The sequence below is a fragment of the Halichondria panicea genome, chromosome 9 (genome assembly GCF_963675165.1).
Source record: "Halichondria panicea chromosome 9, odHalPani1.1, whole genome shotgun sequence".
NCBI lineage: Eukaryota > Metazoa > Porifera > Demospongiae > Suberitida > Halichondriidae > Halichondria > Halichondria panicea.
This window is the reverse complement of record NC_087385.1, coordinates 5070083-5089135: the sequence shown is the minus strand read 5'-3', so window position 1 is coordinate 5089135 and position 19053 is coordinate 5070083. Positions and strand designations below refer to the sequence as shown.

The 19053-nt window shown below is 40.4% G+C and overlaps 4 protein-coding genes and 1 long non-coding RNA gene across 5 annotated transcripts in view; 3 read left to right on the top strand and 2 right to left on the bottom strand.

Moving 5' to 3' along the window:
- The first annotated feature begins 97 nt into the window (after positions 1 to 97).
- On the top strand, positions 98 to 7314 carry LOC135341449 (uncharacterized). The gene is made up of 5 exons (XM_064538007.1): positions 98 to 538; positions 1751 to 1846; positions 2273 to 2446; positions 4001 to 4273; positions 7043 to 7314. Exons 1-5 carry the CDS (start codon positions 142 to 144, stop codon positions 7114 to 7116), a joined length of 1014 nt encoding a protein of 337 aa, XP_064394077.1. The 5' UTR covers positions 98 to 141; the 3' UTR covers positions 7117 to 7314.
- On the bottom strand, positions 3201 to 5686 carry LOC135341459 (uncharacterized). Its single transcript, XR_010396567.1, has 2 exons — positions 5548 to 5686; positions 3201 to 3418 (listed from the first exon to the last, which is right to left on the bottom strand). It is a non-coding gene; the product is annotated as an uncharacterized LOC135341459 (long non-coding RNA).
- Positions 7315 to 7375: 61 nt separating the features above from the next.
- Positions 7376 to 10999, bottom strand: LOC135341434 (mucin-2-like). The gene is made up of 4 exons (XM_064537989.1): positions 10810 to 10999; positions 10341 to 10529; positions 10123 to 10266; positions 7376 to 9977 (listed from the first exon to the last, which is right to left on the bottom strand). The coding sequence occupies exons 1-4, from the start codon at positions 10915 to 10917 to the stop codon at positions 7497 to 7499; spliced, it is 2922 nt and encodes a 973-aa protein (XP_064394059.1). The 5' UTR covers positions 10918 to 10999; the 3' UTR covers positions 7376 to 7496.
- Positions 11000 to 11072: 73 nt separating this feature from the next.
- Positions 11073 to 19053, top strand: part of LOC135341435 (calcium permeable stress-gated cation channel 1-like) — a 34933-nt gene continuing 26952 nt past the window's right edge. The window contains exons 1-14 of the mRNA XM_064537990.1: positions 11073 to 11340; positions 11512 to 11588; positions 12111 to 12207; positions 12262 to 12302; positions 12422 to 12616; positions 12785 to 12893; positions 13039 to 13109; positions 13359 to 13439; positions 13577 to 13691; positions 13796 to 13932; positions 14387 to 14500; positions 18283 to 18341; positions 18403 to 18509; positions 18847 to 18974. Of these exons, the coding sequence (XP_064394060.1) occupies positions 11218 to 11340; positions 11512 to 11588; positions 12111 to 12207; positions 12262 to 12302; positions 12422 to 12616; positions 12785 to 12893; positions 13039 to 13109; positions 13359 to 13439; positions 13577 to 13691; positions 13796 to 13932; positions 14387 to 14500; positions 18283 to 18341; positions 18403 to 18509; positions 18847 to 18974 (1454 nt within the window). The 5' untranslated portion in view covers positions 11073 to 11217. The remainder of the gene's footprint in view (positions 11341 to 11511; positions 11589 to 12110; positions 12208 to 12261; positions 12303 to 12421; positions 12617 to 12784; positions 12894 to 13038; positions 13110 to 13358; positions 13440 to 13576; positions 13692 to 13795; positions 13933 to 14386; positions 14501 to 18282; positions 18342 to 18402; positions 18510 to 18846; positions 18975 to 19053) is intronic.
- On the top strand, positions 16110 to 18012 carry LOC135341445 (uncharacterized). Its single transcript, XM_064538001.1, has one exon. The coding sequence runs from the start codon at positions 16252 to 16254 to the stop codon at positions 17932 to 17934; it is 1683 nt and encodes a 560-aa protein (XP_064394071.1). The 5' UTR covers positions 16110 to 16251; the 3' UTR covers positions 17935 to 18012.

The window sequence follows — 19053 nt, the reverse complement described above, 5'->3', positions numbered from 1 at the left end:
TTAACATTTACAGTGAGGCACAGATATGCAGACCCCAACCACAAGCTTCACTCTCACACTGAAGCCCTGCAACACACAGCCTTTATAAAACAGTTACCATGGCCCACAAGCACCACTATACAGTAACTGCTAGTCTAAGCAATGAAACCTTGCACCATGTACGCCAGAGTGGTACTAGTACTTTCTTTATGTCTTTCCAATGCTCTGTGTGTACCAGTAGCAGCCTGTGACTACAGAGAAGGAGACCAACCTGTGCCAGTCCTCAACAGCAAGTATTCTATTGTGGATGGAAATTTTTGTTGTCCCCTAAACTATGCTGATTCGAATTGTAAAACGGAAGAAGAAATGAAGTGCTTGTGTCCGCATGGGATGGTAGATGAGCCTTGTCGACATTGCCAGACCTGTGCTAAAGGCCTGGGAGAGGAATGTGGAGGAACATATGGAATAAACGGAGAATGTATGCATGGATTGCGTTGCAGTGCAGACCGCAAAATATATTCCGACGGAGGAAATGTCACTGGAATATGTTCAAAAGCTGGTGAGTGTAATAGTGGTAATTTTTGCTATGCTCTTCGCTAACTATAAGACATTCCCTTATACTTCATGAAAACTGGCTACCAAGCATGCAATTCGTATATGAACTTACATGAACATGTACATGTAGTGCATGCATGGTTATACCAAGCAGTATAATGTGCATATGAATTTATATGAACATGTATAATTATTATAGTCATGCAATTCATATATGAACTTACACGAACTGGCTACCAAGCAGTAATGTGCATGCAATTCGTATATGAACTTATACATGTACATATATATAGTACGTGGCTACCAAGCAGTAACGTGCATGCAATATGAACTTATACATGAACTTGTATACATACATGTATATTATAGTAGCTACCAAGCAGTAACGTGTATGCAATTCAAACACTGAATGATTTGTTGTTATTAAATACATGATATCATGCTTGTTAGAGAATACCTTATCCAATCTCCCAAAGCTTTGTAAACAAGTTGATAGAAAGCCATTAAAAATGTGCTTAAGCTAATCAGCACCCATAATCATATTTTGTCTTGTACGTCATGTATAATGTATGCAGTAGTGTTAAGATCATTGGATGTTACGTATTATTAAACATAATTATTGCAGTATGATTCTCACTGCATGACTAGCATACAACAAGGAATTGATTGCTGATCATGAGTGATTGATTGATTGATGAATTGAATGATATTTATCCAGCAAAGGAAAGGGTAGCACAATAGGCTGCTAGGCCTCTCAAGGGTGCTTCCCATAACACAAATAAAAACACAAAATAAAAATACTGCTAGAAATGAGAGGTCAATAAGGCATAAGGTGAGATTGGAGCGCTACTTTAAAACTATTGAGAAAACTACTACATAATACAACAGTGCTAGGTAGAGAGTTCCACAATTTACAAAAAAGAATATCTATACAGTTAACTCTAGCATGCTTGCAAATTGATGCATACAACAAGGAATTGATTGCTGGGTGATGTAACCTGCCAAACATATATGGTTCAACCACCTAACATGTTGACAATGTGTGGTTACCTTTAATGTCCCAATTATATGTCCCCATCCCATCATAATAATTGTGTACTTATACAGTCATGCAGCTGCATTGAAAACTGAAAATGATTGTTGTGCCAAAAGTGGCAATTGCATGGTGGAGTGTCATCAGCTTCGATTTTTGTTACTTTTGTCATTTTTCACATAGTACCGAGAGTGGAATATGAGAGCTGTGGAGGTGTGCATGGGGACTGCGAGGAGGGGCTTGACTGCACGGAGTTGGTTGGAGTACATGTGTGCATTAGTAAGTCAATCTACCGTCCCTTCTTTGCTATATTAAATAAATAATTTATAATTGCGTGGCTGCTGTCATATTAATCTTGTTTAACTTTCAGGACTTCAGCATTCAGGTTTTGTGTATGGGGTATTTAGGGGATTAAAGCCTTAAAGCTTGCTAATTTTCTAATTTCACGCAGCTGTGAAACAGTAAATTCTTGCTGGCTAGTCCAGGAAGTAACCAGGAATAGTTGTCGGTGGTACGAACTTTGTAAGGCTGTAATAAGGTCATAGTTTAGTCATTAGTCACATGTTTCCAAAGTTTGAAATTACTCAATAGCAATAAGAGATGTATGACAGCTAAGTCAGTGCAGTAACTGTTAGTTGTGTTGTGATTATCAAAGCAGTGCTTTTAAGGCAGTATAGTCCTAACCTCTAATATCTCACTCCCTAGACTCAACTACCAAGCCAAAACCAGTTTGCTTTAAAAATTGCACTGAGAGAAGAAAGCAGACAGTTTGCGGCACTGACGGACATTTCTATGACAACATATGCTTTCTACGTCAATGGAATTGCCTTGGGAAAAATATTAAATTATCAGAGAGCCATCTAACGTGCACACAAAATGGTGAGTTGTGATGACATTAAATATACACACGTTCGTTGTCTCACACTTACATGTATCTTTGATAGTCAAAACTTGCCTATGAATTACAATCCAGCTTCTTTAATTAGTGTTCCTTGTAGAGCACTTGTCAGTTTAAGTTGTGTGAGACCCACTGTTAAATAGCTGCAGTATGTCATCATGTTGTAAGTACGGAACTGGAGAACCACAAATTAGCTCGAACAGATGGCGCACCCATACCCAGTTTACTGTGGCAGCTGTAGGCCTTCAATAGCCAAGCTATTGCTTCGTCTCTATAAACGGGCCAGTAGATGTAATTCTGACTGAAGTAACAAATACAATTGTGAGTCTAACTACCATTTTGAGCACAGACATGAAGAGAATGTTAAAAAACTGGTATTCTGTGATAAAGGCCTCCACCATGTCACTGTGGGTGCACCTACATAGCCTACGTATATGCTTATCGTGCAGACTGTTGTGTGAGCCTGTACTCTGGGGTGGTGTTGTGACATCGAGGGATTAGGACTGTTATATAGAGTAGTCCATAGTGTATTACCTATTTCATTTTCACTTCCTCTCCCCCTACCATTGGTGTTAGGCTCAGATTGAGTCTGCTTGAAACTATGAATCCTTGAGTAATACTTTCTAATAAACTCGTCTGACTTGTGTAAATATTGCATCAGTACGTACGTAAGAGCAGACTTCAGTTTGTGGCCAGCTTGTGAATGCATACGAATGATTAATTTACCCGTCACTATTTTTGTACGGTTACTTCAAAGACCGTAACTGAGGATTTGAAGGAATAATTTGAGACACATTAGCATTGCTTTAAAGAATCCATACTACTTCGTATGTTACCACGGTTATAATAGAATCCATAGACAATCACTTAACAACAAGAAGCTATATTATATAACTATTACGACAGTTTGTACTTGAATAAGTGCTTGAAGTCCCTCCAGTGTTAATGCCTGTCTGTGTGTGTGTGTGTGTGTGTGTGTGCGTGTGAGCGAGTAGAAGCGGTATTAGATGCAGTGTTTGTGTGTACAATTAGCACTAAAGTGTATACATGTACATGTATTACTCGCAAGTGAGAAATTGATTGTAATTACAATGTGTAAGTGACTCATGCCAGATCTGTAATTTTGTTTGCTTTGATCATTTTCATTGTTTACTGCTGCCATGGGAATGTTGTCTACATGGCAACACTCTCTTGATCTGCACACCACACACTTCATTATGGGTCTGCTATGTAGACTAGAGCTCTTTGCTCACAGCCACATTAAAAGATGACGTCCACACAACAACAAATGTTTGCTCCTCTCCTTAGGCTTCCGTGACACTTGATACTTGTATTTAGGCTTCAATGGACTATTAGATCAGATCTCTGCGGGCAATTTGACGTGTTTTAACTTGACATGATTCGTTGAGCTAGTTGGCTGGCTAATTAAGTTAGCAACATACTGCTAAGACACCATGACCACGTCTATAACAAAATTTCTGCTTTTTTGTGGTCGTTTTTTAATTTGCTAATCATTTATTTATCTCCCTCCACAGCTTGTAAGCCTATGTCGGCACCCTCAAATGGAAGCGTTGTCTACACAAATAGAAATGTCACAAACAGCTCAATTATCACCATTGACTGCAACTCTGGCTTTGAGATTAAAAACGATGCGACAACAAAAATTGTATTTACATTCCCTGCCCAGCTCACTTGTGTGTGTGAGTCATTAGGTTGTACGTGGCGATATGGATCGAACCAAAATATCAAAGAAGTGGATTTCACACATCTACCACAGTGTATCAATACCAGAGAAAAAAACTGTCAAGGTAAGTAAGATGATCTTGCAATGTGTACGTGATTGTTCCATTGATGGCTTCAAGGATCTGTACCATTAACCTTTGAATTGTTTGTGGTCATTGAATTATCCGTGTTAAAGGGCTTGTACTCATCTTAGAGGTCGCTAATTTTGGCCTGAGGTGGAGGTGGAATGTGAGGTACTTTGCCTCAATATTGTATTTACAAGAAACAAGTATTGTTGGAGTAGTGAACAACTAACTCACTAGTTGCGTAATATTTGTACGGATACTTTGGGAAACGGAATTGAGAAGCCATGTTGTTAATTTAGTTCATAGGTATCTACTTGTGGGGAAAGACTAGTCATTTGGGGCTTCAATATGCGGCAAAGTGGTTTCTGTGTGTTGGCTCTATTGTGTAGCGTAGCCTCAATTATTACCACACATCAAGTAGTCATTCCTTCCTCCCCCTAGCTCTGCGACTGTATCCTTGGTTGTGTTAAGCTTGTGGTTTCGTGACAGCTAGGTACTTAGTGTGTGCATTTGTGAGCTGACCATTAATTGGATTGGGTGTCTGTAAATTACAAACCAATTTTGTCTGTCGATAGCATTCTATCGGCATGTCGGTACATGCCACCCACTTATAACACAACCCCAAGCACAGCTGCCTCCTAGAATGCATTTAATTCGATAAGACATCAATTCTATACATAGACATGTACGTAGCTACATTGAATTTATGCTTCATCGGTAACATTGCATGTGATACTAGCCTCGACTCCGAGGCTAATGTGATACTGACACTATTAAGTTACATAAGCTTGCCTAATAAAAAGAAGACATAGTACAACCACCACCTAGTAATTGTGCGGTTTGTGCTAACTCAATTCTGTGCTACTAGCCTAGCTACGGGGACCACCTATACCGCAGTCTCCGACCGTTCTCATGTTCTTAATGGATTACTAGCTCCCTCAAATTCGATTATCTGCTCACATGAAAGGCTTTAGATGGATTGTTTCCAGACGTCAAAGCATCGGTTAAATTAATAGTTAGTAAATATACACAAAATACACACTGCATGCATGCATGCTTAGTACATGTGTGCATAGATTCTGATTAACTGTAACTGTCAGATCAAATCATACAGGAGGATAAAACTCCATAGCTGTCATCAATAAGCCGCACTAAGAGGTAGCATGTTCTTATTCAATTGTGTGCTGATTAAATAGTGTTTAATAATCCCTTTGTGTTTGCTAAAATTCGTATTACACCGTATGTAAACAATACAATGAGTATAGTAAACAAACCTGTACATGTGCCCTAGCTGATACAGCTCACTCCGGATCTCTTTGCTTAGTCAGGAACTTGTGGCTTTCTTTAGTGGTCTTCTTGTAGTCATGACCTAATTCTCTGTTGAAGGTTACTGACCACGATTGCATGGTTCAATGGGTGTTGGGAGCTATTATACAACTTTTGGTGGGGAAATAGTTAGTGGTTGAATATATTCTGTGGGAAATGAGTAAATGTGCATTTCTATCCACATACGTCTTAGGCTGTCTCCAGATACCATAGAAGCAGCATGTGTCACGCTTGACATCTTGTGGTACTTCATGGTATTTTGAAACTAGGTTCCGAACTAGGAATACCAACGTAACAGTTTTATTCCCAGGAATAATTAGGATGTGAGCTGTTACATGTATGTAACGTATACGTTCATTAGGGGATGATTTTGTCTGCTGTGTACCATATGTGGCTTTAATTGCATAGTGCTTTAGTAATTTGTGGTAGCTGGTGAGGGGACATATTATGAGTTTGTAGGAGCTCAGCGTGAGAATGGAAAGAATATTATTGATAATGAGGGCCGTTAATTCTTTACTCTTGTGCTTTACCCATGCACATGTACGTATGGGTTTAAGTGTAACATCACCAAAGTTCACCCACTTTTACTATTGTTTCACCCTTTTGTGGCAGTCTGACTATAATTAGTCTCCATGGCGTCAGAATGTCTGAGAGGTCGCTAAAATTGCTTCAACACCTGCTCAAGTGCATATAATTAGTGGAATGTTGGGCTGTAGATTACCTGGCCGTGACGAATTTGTGGCTTCTGCAATAATTACGTTGGTCTCACAATCTTGATTCATAGGAGCACAGAAATTCTTTTTTAGCTCAACCACAGCATACCTGTAAGCGCTTTGAGGTATGCTTACGAAATTGTGGCTATCAGTCTTGTGTCCACTAGACCTATAGCTGACTTCTGGCCGTCTATTAGCAGCTGAAATTTGGCACCTATAGCTTAACTAAATGACTTACTGTACATAATTTAATTTCGTCAAGCTAAAACACCTCAATGAGACAATTCTCTGGGGGTAACAAAATATTCACCTCTGGTTTCTTCTTAACAATAGCACTTCTGCATGATACCGAGTTCTCTTTTTCAATTTAATGTATTTTTAAGTCAGGTGTGATGGCACCAATAAAACATACACTGGCTCTTGTGGTCGTATGATGAGAAGCTGCTCTGACAATAGAGGCCATTACACTGCTGCTGGCCCTGCTGCGTGTGGTCAGCTTAGAGTAGTAATTGCATACCATTCTTGGGAACATAACAATGTCTGCAAAGGTCCTCTAGGGGAATGGATTTGGTAACTGAGAATAAAGTTGCTTTGTATAATTATACTGTGTTCTCAATCACAATGATCCTTGAAGCCACCACACATGCACATTACGTGTATTTATGATTGCATCATGTGTAGCACTATAATAACTAATAACATGTATTTACGCTGGTTTGTATTTTTGCAGAGGCAGCTAACGATTCAGAAGAAACTCCAAAACGACAAATCCAGAATAACAATAATCGGAGTAATTCAGCGTGAAAAACTAAACTGACTAGTTCTATTATTTTTGTGTTTTATTGACGTGATTAGTTCACCCACCCACATACTGTACTGTTAATTTGACACAATCTAGTTGCAAAGAAGAGTTTGGCATGACATAAATATTTTTGATACTGTATTAATTTTTCATCCCCCACTATACATGCATTCTGTGAATAATTCTTATTAATTTGATGATCATGACTAACATGCACCCGTCTTTGAAAACCATGCAGGTTGAGAATCAGTACAACATGTATAGCTCAAAATTGTAGTCTGATTGATGAAAATCTCAAATACACATGTACAGCAATACATGTAGATCAAAATGAATGGTTAAATACAATGTTTATGCTACACCAATTCAGTTCTGATTATGGCTATTGGCTTTTCAACAATACGGGTTCAGATTGACTCAAACTGGTATCCTCTTGATTCTGACCAATATCTTTTTTCTCTTCCTTCTGGCTTCGTTTTTGACATGTACACACACAGACACCGGATGGCTGGGATGCAAGCTTCTCTCTGAGTGTAGACAGAGAGAGATCCAGTATGGCATGTGAACTAGCCAGCAAACTGGTGACGTGCCTGAGTGTCTCCATTAGTGAAGGCAAATCAATAACGTTGGATTCTGTAACAGTGAAAGATGTACACAGTGCTGATCGTGTCAGGGATACCAAAGCTGTTGGAAGGGATATATCCGGCTCGGTGAGGGATGATGACTGACTTGAGTTAAAACCACTCCATTTCCTGAAATTAGTTCCCTGGCTGCTGATATTTGATGTAGTAGTTGTGTTGCTGCCACGCTCCATTGTGATTGCTGGTTCGCTTGATGTAGTAGCATTCAGTGAGTTGGAATCCTCCTTGAAAAGATTTGGTAATGTACCTCCGCTTGAGATACTAGCTGTGAGGTCGAGGCTTGCACTTTCAGTGCCCAATGATGATTCGCTAGTGAAGGGCTTGGATGAGGCCTCGCTACTAACAGTAGTTGATGACGTACCTCCCCTGGAGGCACTAGCTGTGAGATTCAGGCGGCTTGCATTTTCAGTGCCCAATGATGATTTACTAGTGAAGGGCTTGTTGGATGAGGCTTCGCTACTAACAGTAGTTGACGATGTACCTTCCCTGGAGGCACTAGCCATGAAATCAAGGCTTGAATTTTCAGTGCCCAATGATGATTCGCTAGTGAAGGGCTTGTTGGATGAGGCATCGCTACTAACAGTAGTTGACAACTGCTTTGCTTTTTGCTCGAAGAGCCTTTTTGCAAGGGTTGTGTCACTGCTTGAGTCTGAGCTGCCACACATAAGCCTCCCAAGTGTACTGAATTGGCTAGATACTCGTGATGTTTGATTAGCCAAGTCTTTAAATAGTTTTGCCAGCGTTACTTCACTTGCACTGGAGCCTGAAGAACTGAGTCCACCACTTGAGGATGATTCTAGTTCCTTGAAGAGTGTTGTAAACATGATTTCGCTGAGAAATGAATCAGATGAATCAGTAGTGTAATCGTTGAAGAGTTTGGCCAATGCACTCTCACTTTGCACACGAGATGGTCCGGGGGGAGAAGTTTCAAGAGCACATGAAGGTCTAGGCTGTGGAGAAGCTTTTTTGGTAGATGTGTCCATGATACTTGAGCTCACAGTGCTGGTGGAGGATCCAACGTTCAGTGGTTTGGGGGCATTTTGTGACATTGGAAGTGAAAAATCGCTAGTGCCAGTCCAATTGCTGTTTGTGTCACTAGGTATTTGGTGTATAGAGCGATGCAATGCCGAGGTATCAACCGCCATTTCCCTCAGATTGGATAAAGACTGTTCCAATGAAGAGCAATCACTCGAGGTGATACATGAAGAGCTAGTGGAACTCACGCTCATCAATGAGTCAGAGTCGCTCATTGTACTTTCAGATAGCCCTTGAGCTGCCAATTGGGATTTTATTAGTGAAAGAGTATTTTTGCTCCTATCAGTCTTACTTTCAGGCTCTGTTTGTATGAAGATGGCTGGCATGCTGGTGGGTCTTTCTATGTTCTGAATGGAATCCTGAGAGAGAGTTTGGAACAGTGACAGGCTATTGGTATCACTTCCGAGTGTACATCCAGACTCTGTATTGACTGTCTTGAGCGAAGATTCAGCACTAGCACTGAAGTCTATCAAGTCGGCACAACTGGGGGGGTCAACTTTGAGAAGGGACTGCGGGATTTGTGATGTATGGGCACTAGAGTCAGGTGATAGTGGTGGGGGGTACTCGCGAGGGGAAAGCCGTGGATAACCTGATGATGAAGTGCTCTGATTACCGACTACCATACTTCGCATATTGTTTTTGAGTTTTGAACCAAGTGTAGTCTTGCTGGGGACAGTGGTCTCTGAAGTGACCACACTGGGAGCAAATGACACTCTCCTTAATGACAACGTTCTGGACTCAGTTGAACTTGTGTTCTCTCCACCCAAATCGAAGCTTGTTGATCCAGTGATAGTGCTGTCTTGGCCAAACAAAAGGGGTTGTAACTCAGCAATTCTAGATTCAGTACTGTCTTGGCTTGACTGGGAGGTGAATTGTGATGACGTCAAAGATGATTGTGCACCATCAGTTAAATTGAGTGATCTCAAGTCGCTCAGTGCAGCAGTCAGCTTCGTGAGTTTAGATAAGTTAGTACTCGCTTGATTTAGTTTCTTCTTGCAATTGGAATCAGAGTAAGAAACGCTGAGTTCTGGTGGTGTCTTTGCTTCTAATCTGTCGTAATCTCCACTGGGCATGCTTGATATGGCCGAGGAGGGGGCTGGCTCACTCGAAGAAGTTTCTTCAGAGGGCTGGTGGAGATCTGTCCAGATACGGCAGGCTTTTCTAAAACCGTAGAGGACATCACTGCCCTATTGAAAAGAAAATTCTTGCTCAACTTAGCAATAACGTAATGAAGAAACACCACTGTGGCATGTATATAATATTCTTAATTACAGCCACATATAAATTCGTGGTTCGATCAGCTTAAGACTGGCTAGTAGAAAAATCACTCACCGTTGTGTTGTCAATGGTGAGATAAGCAGAACAGTGAAGAGTGCCAGACATCCAGTTGTCAGTGAGCACTCCGAATAGTCTGTCTTTGGTGGGATGGGGGTGAACCAGATACACTGCCTCTAATTTGCACATCTCCTCTAGAACCTAAATAGAAACGAACATTCTAATATTGCAGTTAGCGTCGTTGAAATAACTATGTAACCTGTACTCATTCATACCTGTGTGTCTTTATTGACAATGAAGAGTCTTTTGGGGGTGAAAGTGAGGAAAAGCTCACACTTGTCCTCATTTGACCTCCTCCTCAGTCTCCGTTTGTTGTTCAGCTGGTGGGAGGAGAACAGTTTGTTCATCGTTTGTAGACAGCCCTCATAGTCGGTGTAGTGCTGCACTGGTCCTGATCCGAGGTACTGGGGGAAAATATACAGTAATCAAGTTCTAAAACTACGTGAAGGGCTTGCTGTGTGACTGCCCTTTAGCTCTTTAATAGCTTGTAATTGGCCCGATAATGGTAGACATATTAAATTATACAAGCTAAGAGCTAAAAGAGAGCAGACTATTTGCCAAACATCTCCTCTTGTGACTTGTAATGCAACAATTCCATCCACTGTACTGATTGATGTATGCTAAGACAGTACACAGTAGAGATACACTCACTCAAAATCATCACCCTGTGATAAGCAAACTCACCTTCACAGGAAAGGAGGCACTGTATCGGGATCCATCCGGATGAGGGTGGGGCTCAGAGCTCTGTGGGGGAGCTAGGAAGCCGTACGTTGCACCAGCCCAGGCTTTCATGGCTTCACCAATTTGCAAACTTACTCTTGGTGAGAATGGCTTGGTCTCTCACAGGAAACAGCAGCAGCTATAAGAATACGAAATTTGAAACGCGGGTTACTAAGAGCCTCGGGACATCAAAGCACGCCATGTCCCCCACCATGAACGAACTCTGGACCTAGAACAAAAGACAGAGAGTGCTGATTCAGCTTCAAAAGCTCTGCATTGACCTTCAAGATTTTGCGATCATAGCATCATTAGCTCATAGATCTTAACATCACATTAACTGGGAAGAGAGTGAGTGCCTACTACCCATCTAACATGGGGTGGTCAGTTGATTTGGTGGGAAACAGCTCAACTAACTCTTGCAGTAGAAATCCTCTCCTGGACATGAATGATAACAAGATAGTGCAGCTATTAGGACTGGCAGCAGCCGCCTGGGTGGTGAGTCTGAGTCAAAATAAAAGTGCAAGTGCTTACGGACTAATTATTGCATAGATCTACTTGATGAAAATGTTAGTTTTAGCGACTCATAAATTATCATGAAAGACGTTAGGAAAATCTACTTTGTTGTTCCTCCCTCACACACAACACACATACGTACATTCCCCACAGGCTCAACTTCTATTGTTTCTGATCATGCGATGCTGTGCACCAGACTACACTAGGGCTGGACTAGCCACCAGCAAACAGTGAGTGCCCTTTTTCGAAGTACAGCAGAGTCGAAATTCCTGTTGTGCCATCAGACTAGTAGTCCGTTCATATCTATAATCTGAATTTACAATAGTATCCTAGCTTGTATTAAGGGTGAATGCAGTCAATAGTACATAGTGTTTGTTCACATGTGATGAATAATGAGCTTCTCTGTGTCATTGTTCTATCTGTTCATGTATGTTCGTTCTTTCATCACTAATGTGTGGAGAGCGTGAACACGTGAACATTTAAGATAACACATGACATCACTTTTCTTTACCATATGGACCTGTTTGCACATCATTGTGGTTAAAGGCTTTATATCTAAAATCATTAGTCGTGTTCTGGTTGTAAACAAATTATGGATCATGTGGCATGTTAATTATATACCCCATTGGTACTACTATCAATCTGTACGCTCAGTCTACGGAGCAAATATAATTTGCAAAAGCTGTCAAAGTTTCCGGGTCAACCGATCACACTTAAAGTTCATATGTAACTCTGTACCTTCCACCTGACAGGTGGATAACAGCTATGTACAACCGCCAGAAAGAAAAACTAGTTGGATCGTTTGATGCCAGATCAAAATCCTGGTCCACTCTGCTCTACGAAGACAAGGTACATGCAACTGCTAATACCCTTGCAATGATGATCTGACTTTTTTATATTTAGCACTGGTATACGTGGATAGTAAACTTCTTCTGGAAATTAAAGTACGTATACGAGCACAGATCTCACACAGCTACAGAGGCAACATTTTGTGAGAATTGAGATTGAGGATTGCCAACTTGAATTCCCGACACATTGAGTACCAATCATATTTTTCCCTCAGGTTGTCAGACATTCGTAGTCGCTGTGGACCAGACGCCAGCGTTTATCTTAGGCTGGAGCTCTACCTGGTTCTTCTTCTCACTGTTGTCAGCTTTCTCTCACTGGGGGTGATCCTGCCAATTAACTACACTGCAGGAGGTCTGGGCAGCAGCAAAGACGTCTTCCCCAGGACCACCATCAGCAACGTACCCTCAGAGTGAGTTATTGCACGTACTGTACTGTATGATGGATTCCTGATTGGGCATTAGGTATAGTTTAGTATGGTTTATAAGGAAATGTTTGTAACATCCCACAATACATAATGACAATAGCAATTAAGTATGCATAACACAGACACAATATCAATATCCTTCTCTCTCCCCAGGTCAGGTGTTTTGTGGGTACACACGGCTTTCTCTCTGGTCTACCTCTGTCTGGCCGTTGTGTTCATGGTGCACTTCTCTCTGAGACTCGGGAAGCTGCAGCAGGATTATGTGAGTACCAGAAATGCATAATGTAGTATTGAGTGTCTCCTACATTGTATAAGTGTAGCTTTGCCGTATGACCTACCAGCTTAGCTGTATAACTCCTTAAGGGTGTCCACATCAAAACATGAATATTAATTAATTTTTCACCCAGTCCAACCACACAGTGATGGTCGAATGGATTCCACCTCTCATCCACCGAGAAGACCTCATGCAGCACTTGCAGTTAGTTGCAAAACATTATCATTTTATTACATGTCCTATCATTCCCCGGTCTTTTTTTATCAATATGGATGAGGCTAACACTATCTTCACATACAGTGTACAACTACTCATACCCTCTCCCCCTTTTCTTTCTTCTACACGCACACACACGCGCACACACACACACACACACACACACACACACACACACACATGCACACACACACACACACACACACACACACACACACACACACAACACACCCACAGGGAAGCCCTTCCCAACTCCCCAGTCAGTGATATCCAGATGGCCTATGACGTGACAGAAATCAGCAACCTCTCAAACAAACTGTGAGTAGACGGGCTTATCATCTGGCCTAAATCTTTCCCGTAGAAAATAGGTAATAAGCACACATCAGCTAGGGGATATAATAGACTTTCTTACTCAGAAACTCTGATTATAATTATACCTTCTCTCACCATCACAGACAGAAAGTGACTGTGAGGATGGAAGAGGTGGACAGTATCCGCAGTGAATTGGGCATCAGGGAGACAGTGCAACTTGGCTGGAGGAAGCTCTTCTGTTGCACAGACAGATTTGAGGTGAGTGAAATTGTCAGACTGTATGGACTCTTGCAGTACAAGTTTCTATATTCCACAGATTCCGTGTTTATTGCTGTAATTCATATTCCTTCAATTCTTCACAGACTGATGCTCGGGCATATTTAGAGGGAGAGTACAGTCAACTAAAGGCCAGTGTGAAGGCTGAGAAGAGGCGTGTCCGTAACCACAAGAAAATGGGCATTGCCTTCATCACCTTTAAGAGAGAGCAGGATGCAAGAGAGTGAGTGCGTTGTGTGGAACAAGGAGTCTAGAATACTAATTTATATACGATAGTTGGGTCGTTCTAGGAGTACGTAGTAGGTTATTCTTGTTCAACATTAATCGTGTAATGTGCTATTAGTGCACTGGAATGTGTACAGCAATTAATCCCGTATCACATCCGGTCCAGTAATTGCACGTCGTCAATGACAATTACTTGTCGAGTAATAGCATGCTGTCAATGACAAAGTAGCCAAAAATATATGGCCTCGACAAAAGTTTGGATGTTTTTGGATTTAAATACAAAGTTATCTTTGTAATTTGCATCGACGGTACGATAAAGTTAGGATATGGTGCCCCTAAAAATTTGGAATTTAAGTATTTTGCCCCTCTTGGAAATACTGAACTATGTACGTGTATGCATAATAATTATTATTATGTTATATACCTGTCTCAAAGTGCTTCCTCTGGTACAGTTTCTACACGTCGTACAAGCCTTGTAGACCCCGCCCCCACTCATCGATGTACAACAGTGTTAATGCACGGTGGTGGTGGGTCAGCATGGCTCCCTTTCCTCTGGACATCAACTGGTGAGTCTCAACACAGCTAGGCCTCTAGGGGACACTTTTATATTATAGTGATTGGATGGGATGCCATTGTTTAACCACTATACTCTGATCAGTACCTCTTTAGCGCTCTGTACGTAATATAACTCTTAAGATGCTATCCCTCAGGGCGTAGCCTTAAGGAGGCATAGGTAAAGCCAGAGGAGGATAGTCATTAAAATCTTCTTACAGACTTTGAAATTGGTATCACCAATCACACTGATTGCACGCACATGTATGGATCGGAGGTACCAAAAGAAGATTAATGTGATTGTTAAAGAAGTAACTAAGACCTTGTTACCCAATTATCCTCCTCTGCGGTAAAGCTGGCTGTGTGTGTGTGTGTTTCAGCTACGTACATACATGTATGCACAGTGCTTTCAGCTTAGATTTCCACAAATGTGAGTATTAAACTTATGATTCATAAGAAATGGCTGACACCATTACATGTATGTAGGTGAATGAATAAGCTACAATACGTCTTTCCATTCAACATCAGGTGATGGGTTTGTGGTAGTTAATAAGAACAGCAGAAAATGGTTATAGTGGAACACTCGCGTTGAATGGCTAAGGTCTCAGATAATGGTTTAGGTTTCCTGACAATCCTTAATTTTATGGGTTTTATAATTATGTCACAGTGTCTATAAATGTACCGATATTTAGATACACTTTTGGTTACAGTATAGCTTAGGTTTCAAGAAATAAATGGGCTAAATTTGATGCTCAGTTAACTACAAGCTGCATTAAGAGTGCGCGTACACAGATACCGTATAGCGGGTATATTTTGAGGGTATAAACTTTTGCGGAAAGCCATTTAGAAAGATTTTCGCGGAATAGCAGCATGCATGCATGCGATATTAAATTCGTGGGTATAAATGTTCGCAGTATGTGCTTAATCAGCAAAAACCACGAACATTTATACCCTTGAAATATACCCACTATACGGTAGTTTAGTTTTCTAGAGATGTACATATGTACTCCCCTCTTAATTCTTGTTGGAAATTAAAGCGTCATTGATTTGTGGGTAGCAATTGTGATGTAATCAAAACGATAGAATGTGCAGTGTTATCTCAACACAATGGAATATTATTTGTAAACTTACTAAGAAATTTTAAAGCTACCGTATAGCGGGTTATTTTTGTATGGTGGAAATGTTCGTAAATTATTTCATACTGAAGAGCATCATACGAAAATTAAAACTACGACCGCAATAGATTCAACGTCACTATCCCGAGCTGTACGAAAATTAAAAGTACTTAAATAGGTCGTTCGTACGAAAATTTGCACCAACAAATTACCCGCTATATGGTAATCTATCAAAAGTGTAACCTAAATATTATACTAGATACTGTAAACATAATAAGACCCACATAACAGGGTTCTAACATATCAGGAAACCTAAACCATTCAAAGATCTGATAAATACCTTAGCTGTTTAATAATAATGTTTTATTACTCTATAATTGATTACCTATTATAACAATTTTCTGCTGTTCTATTAATCACCACAAACCCACCACCTGATGTTGCATGCGTAAGAGACAATTTCGATTGAAAGTGAAATCATTGTATATATGTGATTCCTACTCTAGTAAGGCATATTATCATGTTATTGTTGTTTATTCAGTCTAATGAAAGTTTCAATTTTAAGTACATTTACATTCAGTGTTTGTTAATTGTGTTGGAGTTGCTACTTAGCCCATTAGTTTTGTGGGCTCTTGGTTAGAGTAAGTACAATGATGACTGCTTTTATGAGTCTCATTATAGCTACACTGCTGTTAACAACAGTGAGAAGTAGAAGTTGTCCCAGTTGGTTCCATAAGACAGCTGGATCAGATGAGTGTGAGTGTGGCATAGAGAAGAAAAATTTACTTAATTGCTATCAGTTACTAAACAAAACTACGATAACGGCTGGTCATTGCCTCACTTACGACAGTGATAACAATATCGAACACTTTGGCCAATGTCCATACGCTGGCAAAAATAGTTTAATTGGGCAGATTTGTACTGTGCCATCTGATGTGTCTCAACTGAATGAGATGATGTGTGGGCCTCTGAATCGCACTGGAGTACTGTGTAGTCATTGCCAACCAGGACTGGGACCAGCTGTCTTCTCGTACTACAGAGAGTGTAAAGAGTGTTTGGTTTATCCTTATGGATGGATTCTCTTTTTTGTCAGGTTTATTATTCCATCGACAGTGTTTTGTGTGCTGGTCATTGCTTTACGTATTAATGTAGCATCTCCTGCCTTGAATGGATTTGTATTGGCTGCCCAAATTATCACCACTGTCTTCAGCAACAATCCTATTTCTTTAGCCAATGGTTCCTATAATGTCGTTGTAGATTTTGTTGCAGGCATCTATGGAATTTTCAGTTTGGACTTTTTTAACTTTCTAATTCCATCATTTTGTATTGGCCCTGATGTGAGCATGCTCACTGTGTTGGCATTGGAATATATTATAGCGCTTTACCCGATATTTTTCACTGTCGCTGTTTACTTGTGCATAACAATGCATAACAAAGGATTTAAGATATTTGTGATTTGTTGGAAACCATTTCATAAATGTTTTGCACGGTGTCGTAGGAGTTGGGAGTTGAAAGGATCTGTTGTGAATGCCTTTGCTACTTTTATACTACTTTCGTATTGTAAATTCAGTTCTATTTCACTTTATCTGCTACAGAAAGTGCCTGTTTTGGACAAGTATGGAAACCAAACATATAGATTGTACTATAACGCAAGTATTTATGGCGTGAGCTCAAATAACTACTATGCTGTTTATTTTGGTATTTCTGTCTTTGTACTCATTACCATGGTTTTTATCCCAACTGTTTTTATCTTGTTCTATCAGATTCGTATTTTCCAGAGATGTCTTTTCTGTTGTAGAATCAGGTGTACCTTACTTCACGAGATGGCTAACATAGTTCAGGGTTGTTTCAAGAATGGCACTACCCCAGGTACAAGAGACTATCGCTGGTTTGCTGGACTCTACCTTTTGTTGAGAATTGTGTTGGTGTCTTCGATCAATGGGTCACACTATTCTCTCTTTTATCAATTTCTAGCTTGCATAATGTCTACAGTGGTTGCTATTATGCGTCCATATCGAATTGACAAGTACAACACCCTTGACTCTTTTTTGTGGTTATACTTTGGCCTCACAATGGGTATTTATGTCTACATTCGTGCGTACGATAACGTATCGAAGGTGGTATTGTACATTTCAATTGGTGTACCTTGTGCTTACTTTGTGTGCTATGTTTCATGGAAATTGATCGTCTCATTCATCAAATGTTGCCGATTTTACATCTTCACCAATGTCTCGAAAAGCCGGATTTCGATTGATGAGAACAGCGTTCCAGATCGTTTAATAAATCCAGATGAATACACTCCACTAATAGCACCTATATTGGCAACTAAGTGATGTATTGATTAGGAACATGTAGATCTATAAATGTCATAAAGTGTTTATGCATGTATGTTGCAAATAAACTGAACTTTATCTTTCAACATTCGAGCTATTGTACTTCGGTGCGCAATGTGTGAGCAAGGTATTACAGTAGTGTGAATGTCAGATTATTGCTGAAACTGCTCTATACTGTTGCAATGCAGTAATGCAGATTATCAATAGCTTTGAGCTAAAACAAAAACTATTGTCATGGATTAACTATTACGCCCCGTAATAGTAATTATATTCATGTCGTAAAAGCTTCCACCGAGGCATCAGCATCCATGCACGGTGTTTTCATATTTGTATCCATATTCTTTGCAGGAGCAACCTCTCAATGCCGTATGTTATCTGGTGGATGAGGTGGCTGCTAATCAATATTAGTAAGTAAACGACATGACATTATACACACATGACATTATGATACCCCTCCCCCCCTCCCAGTCTTGTTTGTGTTTCTGTTCTTCTTCACGACGCCCCCTGTGATCATTGCCAGTATTGACGAGATAAGAACTTACTTTGTCAACATCTCCAACAACACAGATATCCCAGTGAGTTTGCACTGACTGACTGACCATCGAAGCATGTGTGGCAGCTAGTTGAATAAATTCACTGTTTAATTGTTATTAAGAACGACAGTTTTTACATCATTCTGTACGAGTAATGTACGTTATAAAGAGTTCTGTAAAACACCCCCAATATACTAAACTAGTAATGATAATTATTGACGTTGCATGTACAGTCAATTCTTTGGTTTTTATGCCTCGAGGCGTAGCCGCACGAGGGATACAGTAAAGCTGACTGTGTGTGTGTGTGTCTGTCTGTCTGTTCCAGCTGTAATTGCTCAACGGTTGCAATGCGACAAAAACTAACAGCTTATTCTCTCAGGACCTCCACACAGCGTTTGGTGGAGAACTGGCCAAAATCTCTGTCTCCACGCTTCTCCTCCTCCTCTGTTCCTCCCTCCTCCCCCTCATTGTCTCCCGGACCAGCTACCTTGAGGCTCACTGGACCATGTATGGGGTGGTGTACTGTAACAGTAATTGAAGTATGCCACATTATTATACATGATTACTACATATTATACAAAGGAGG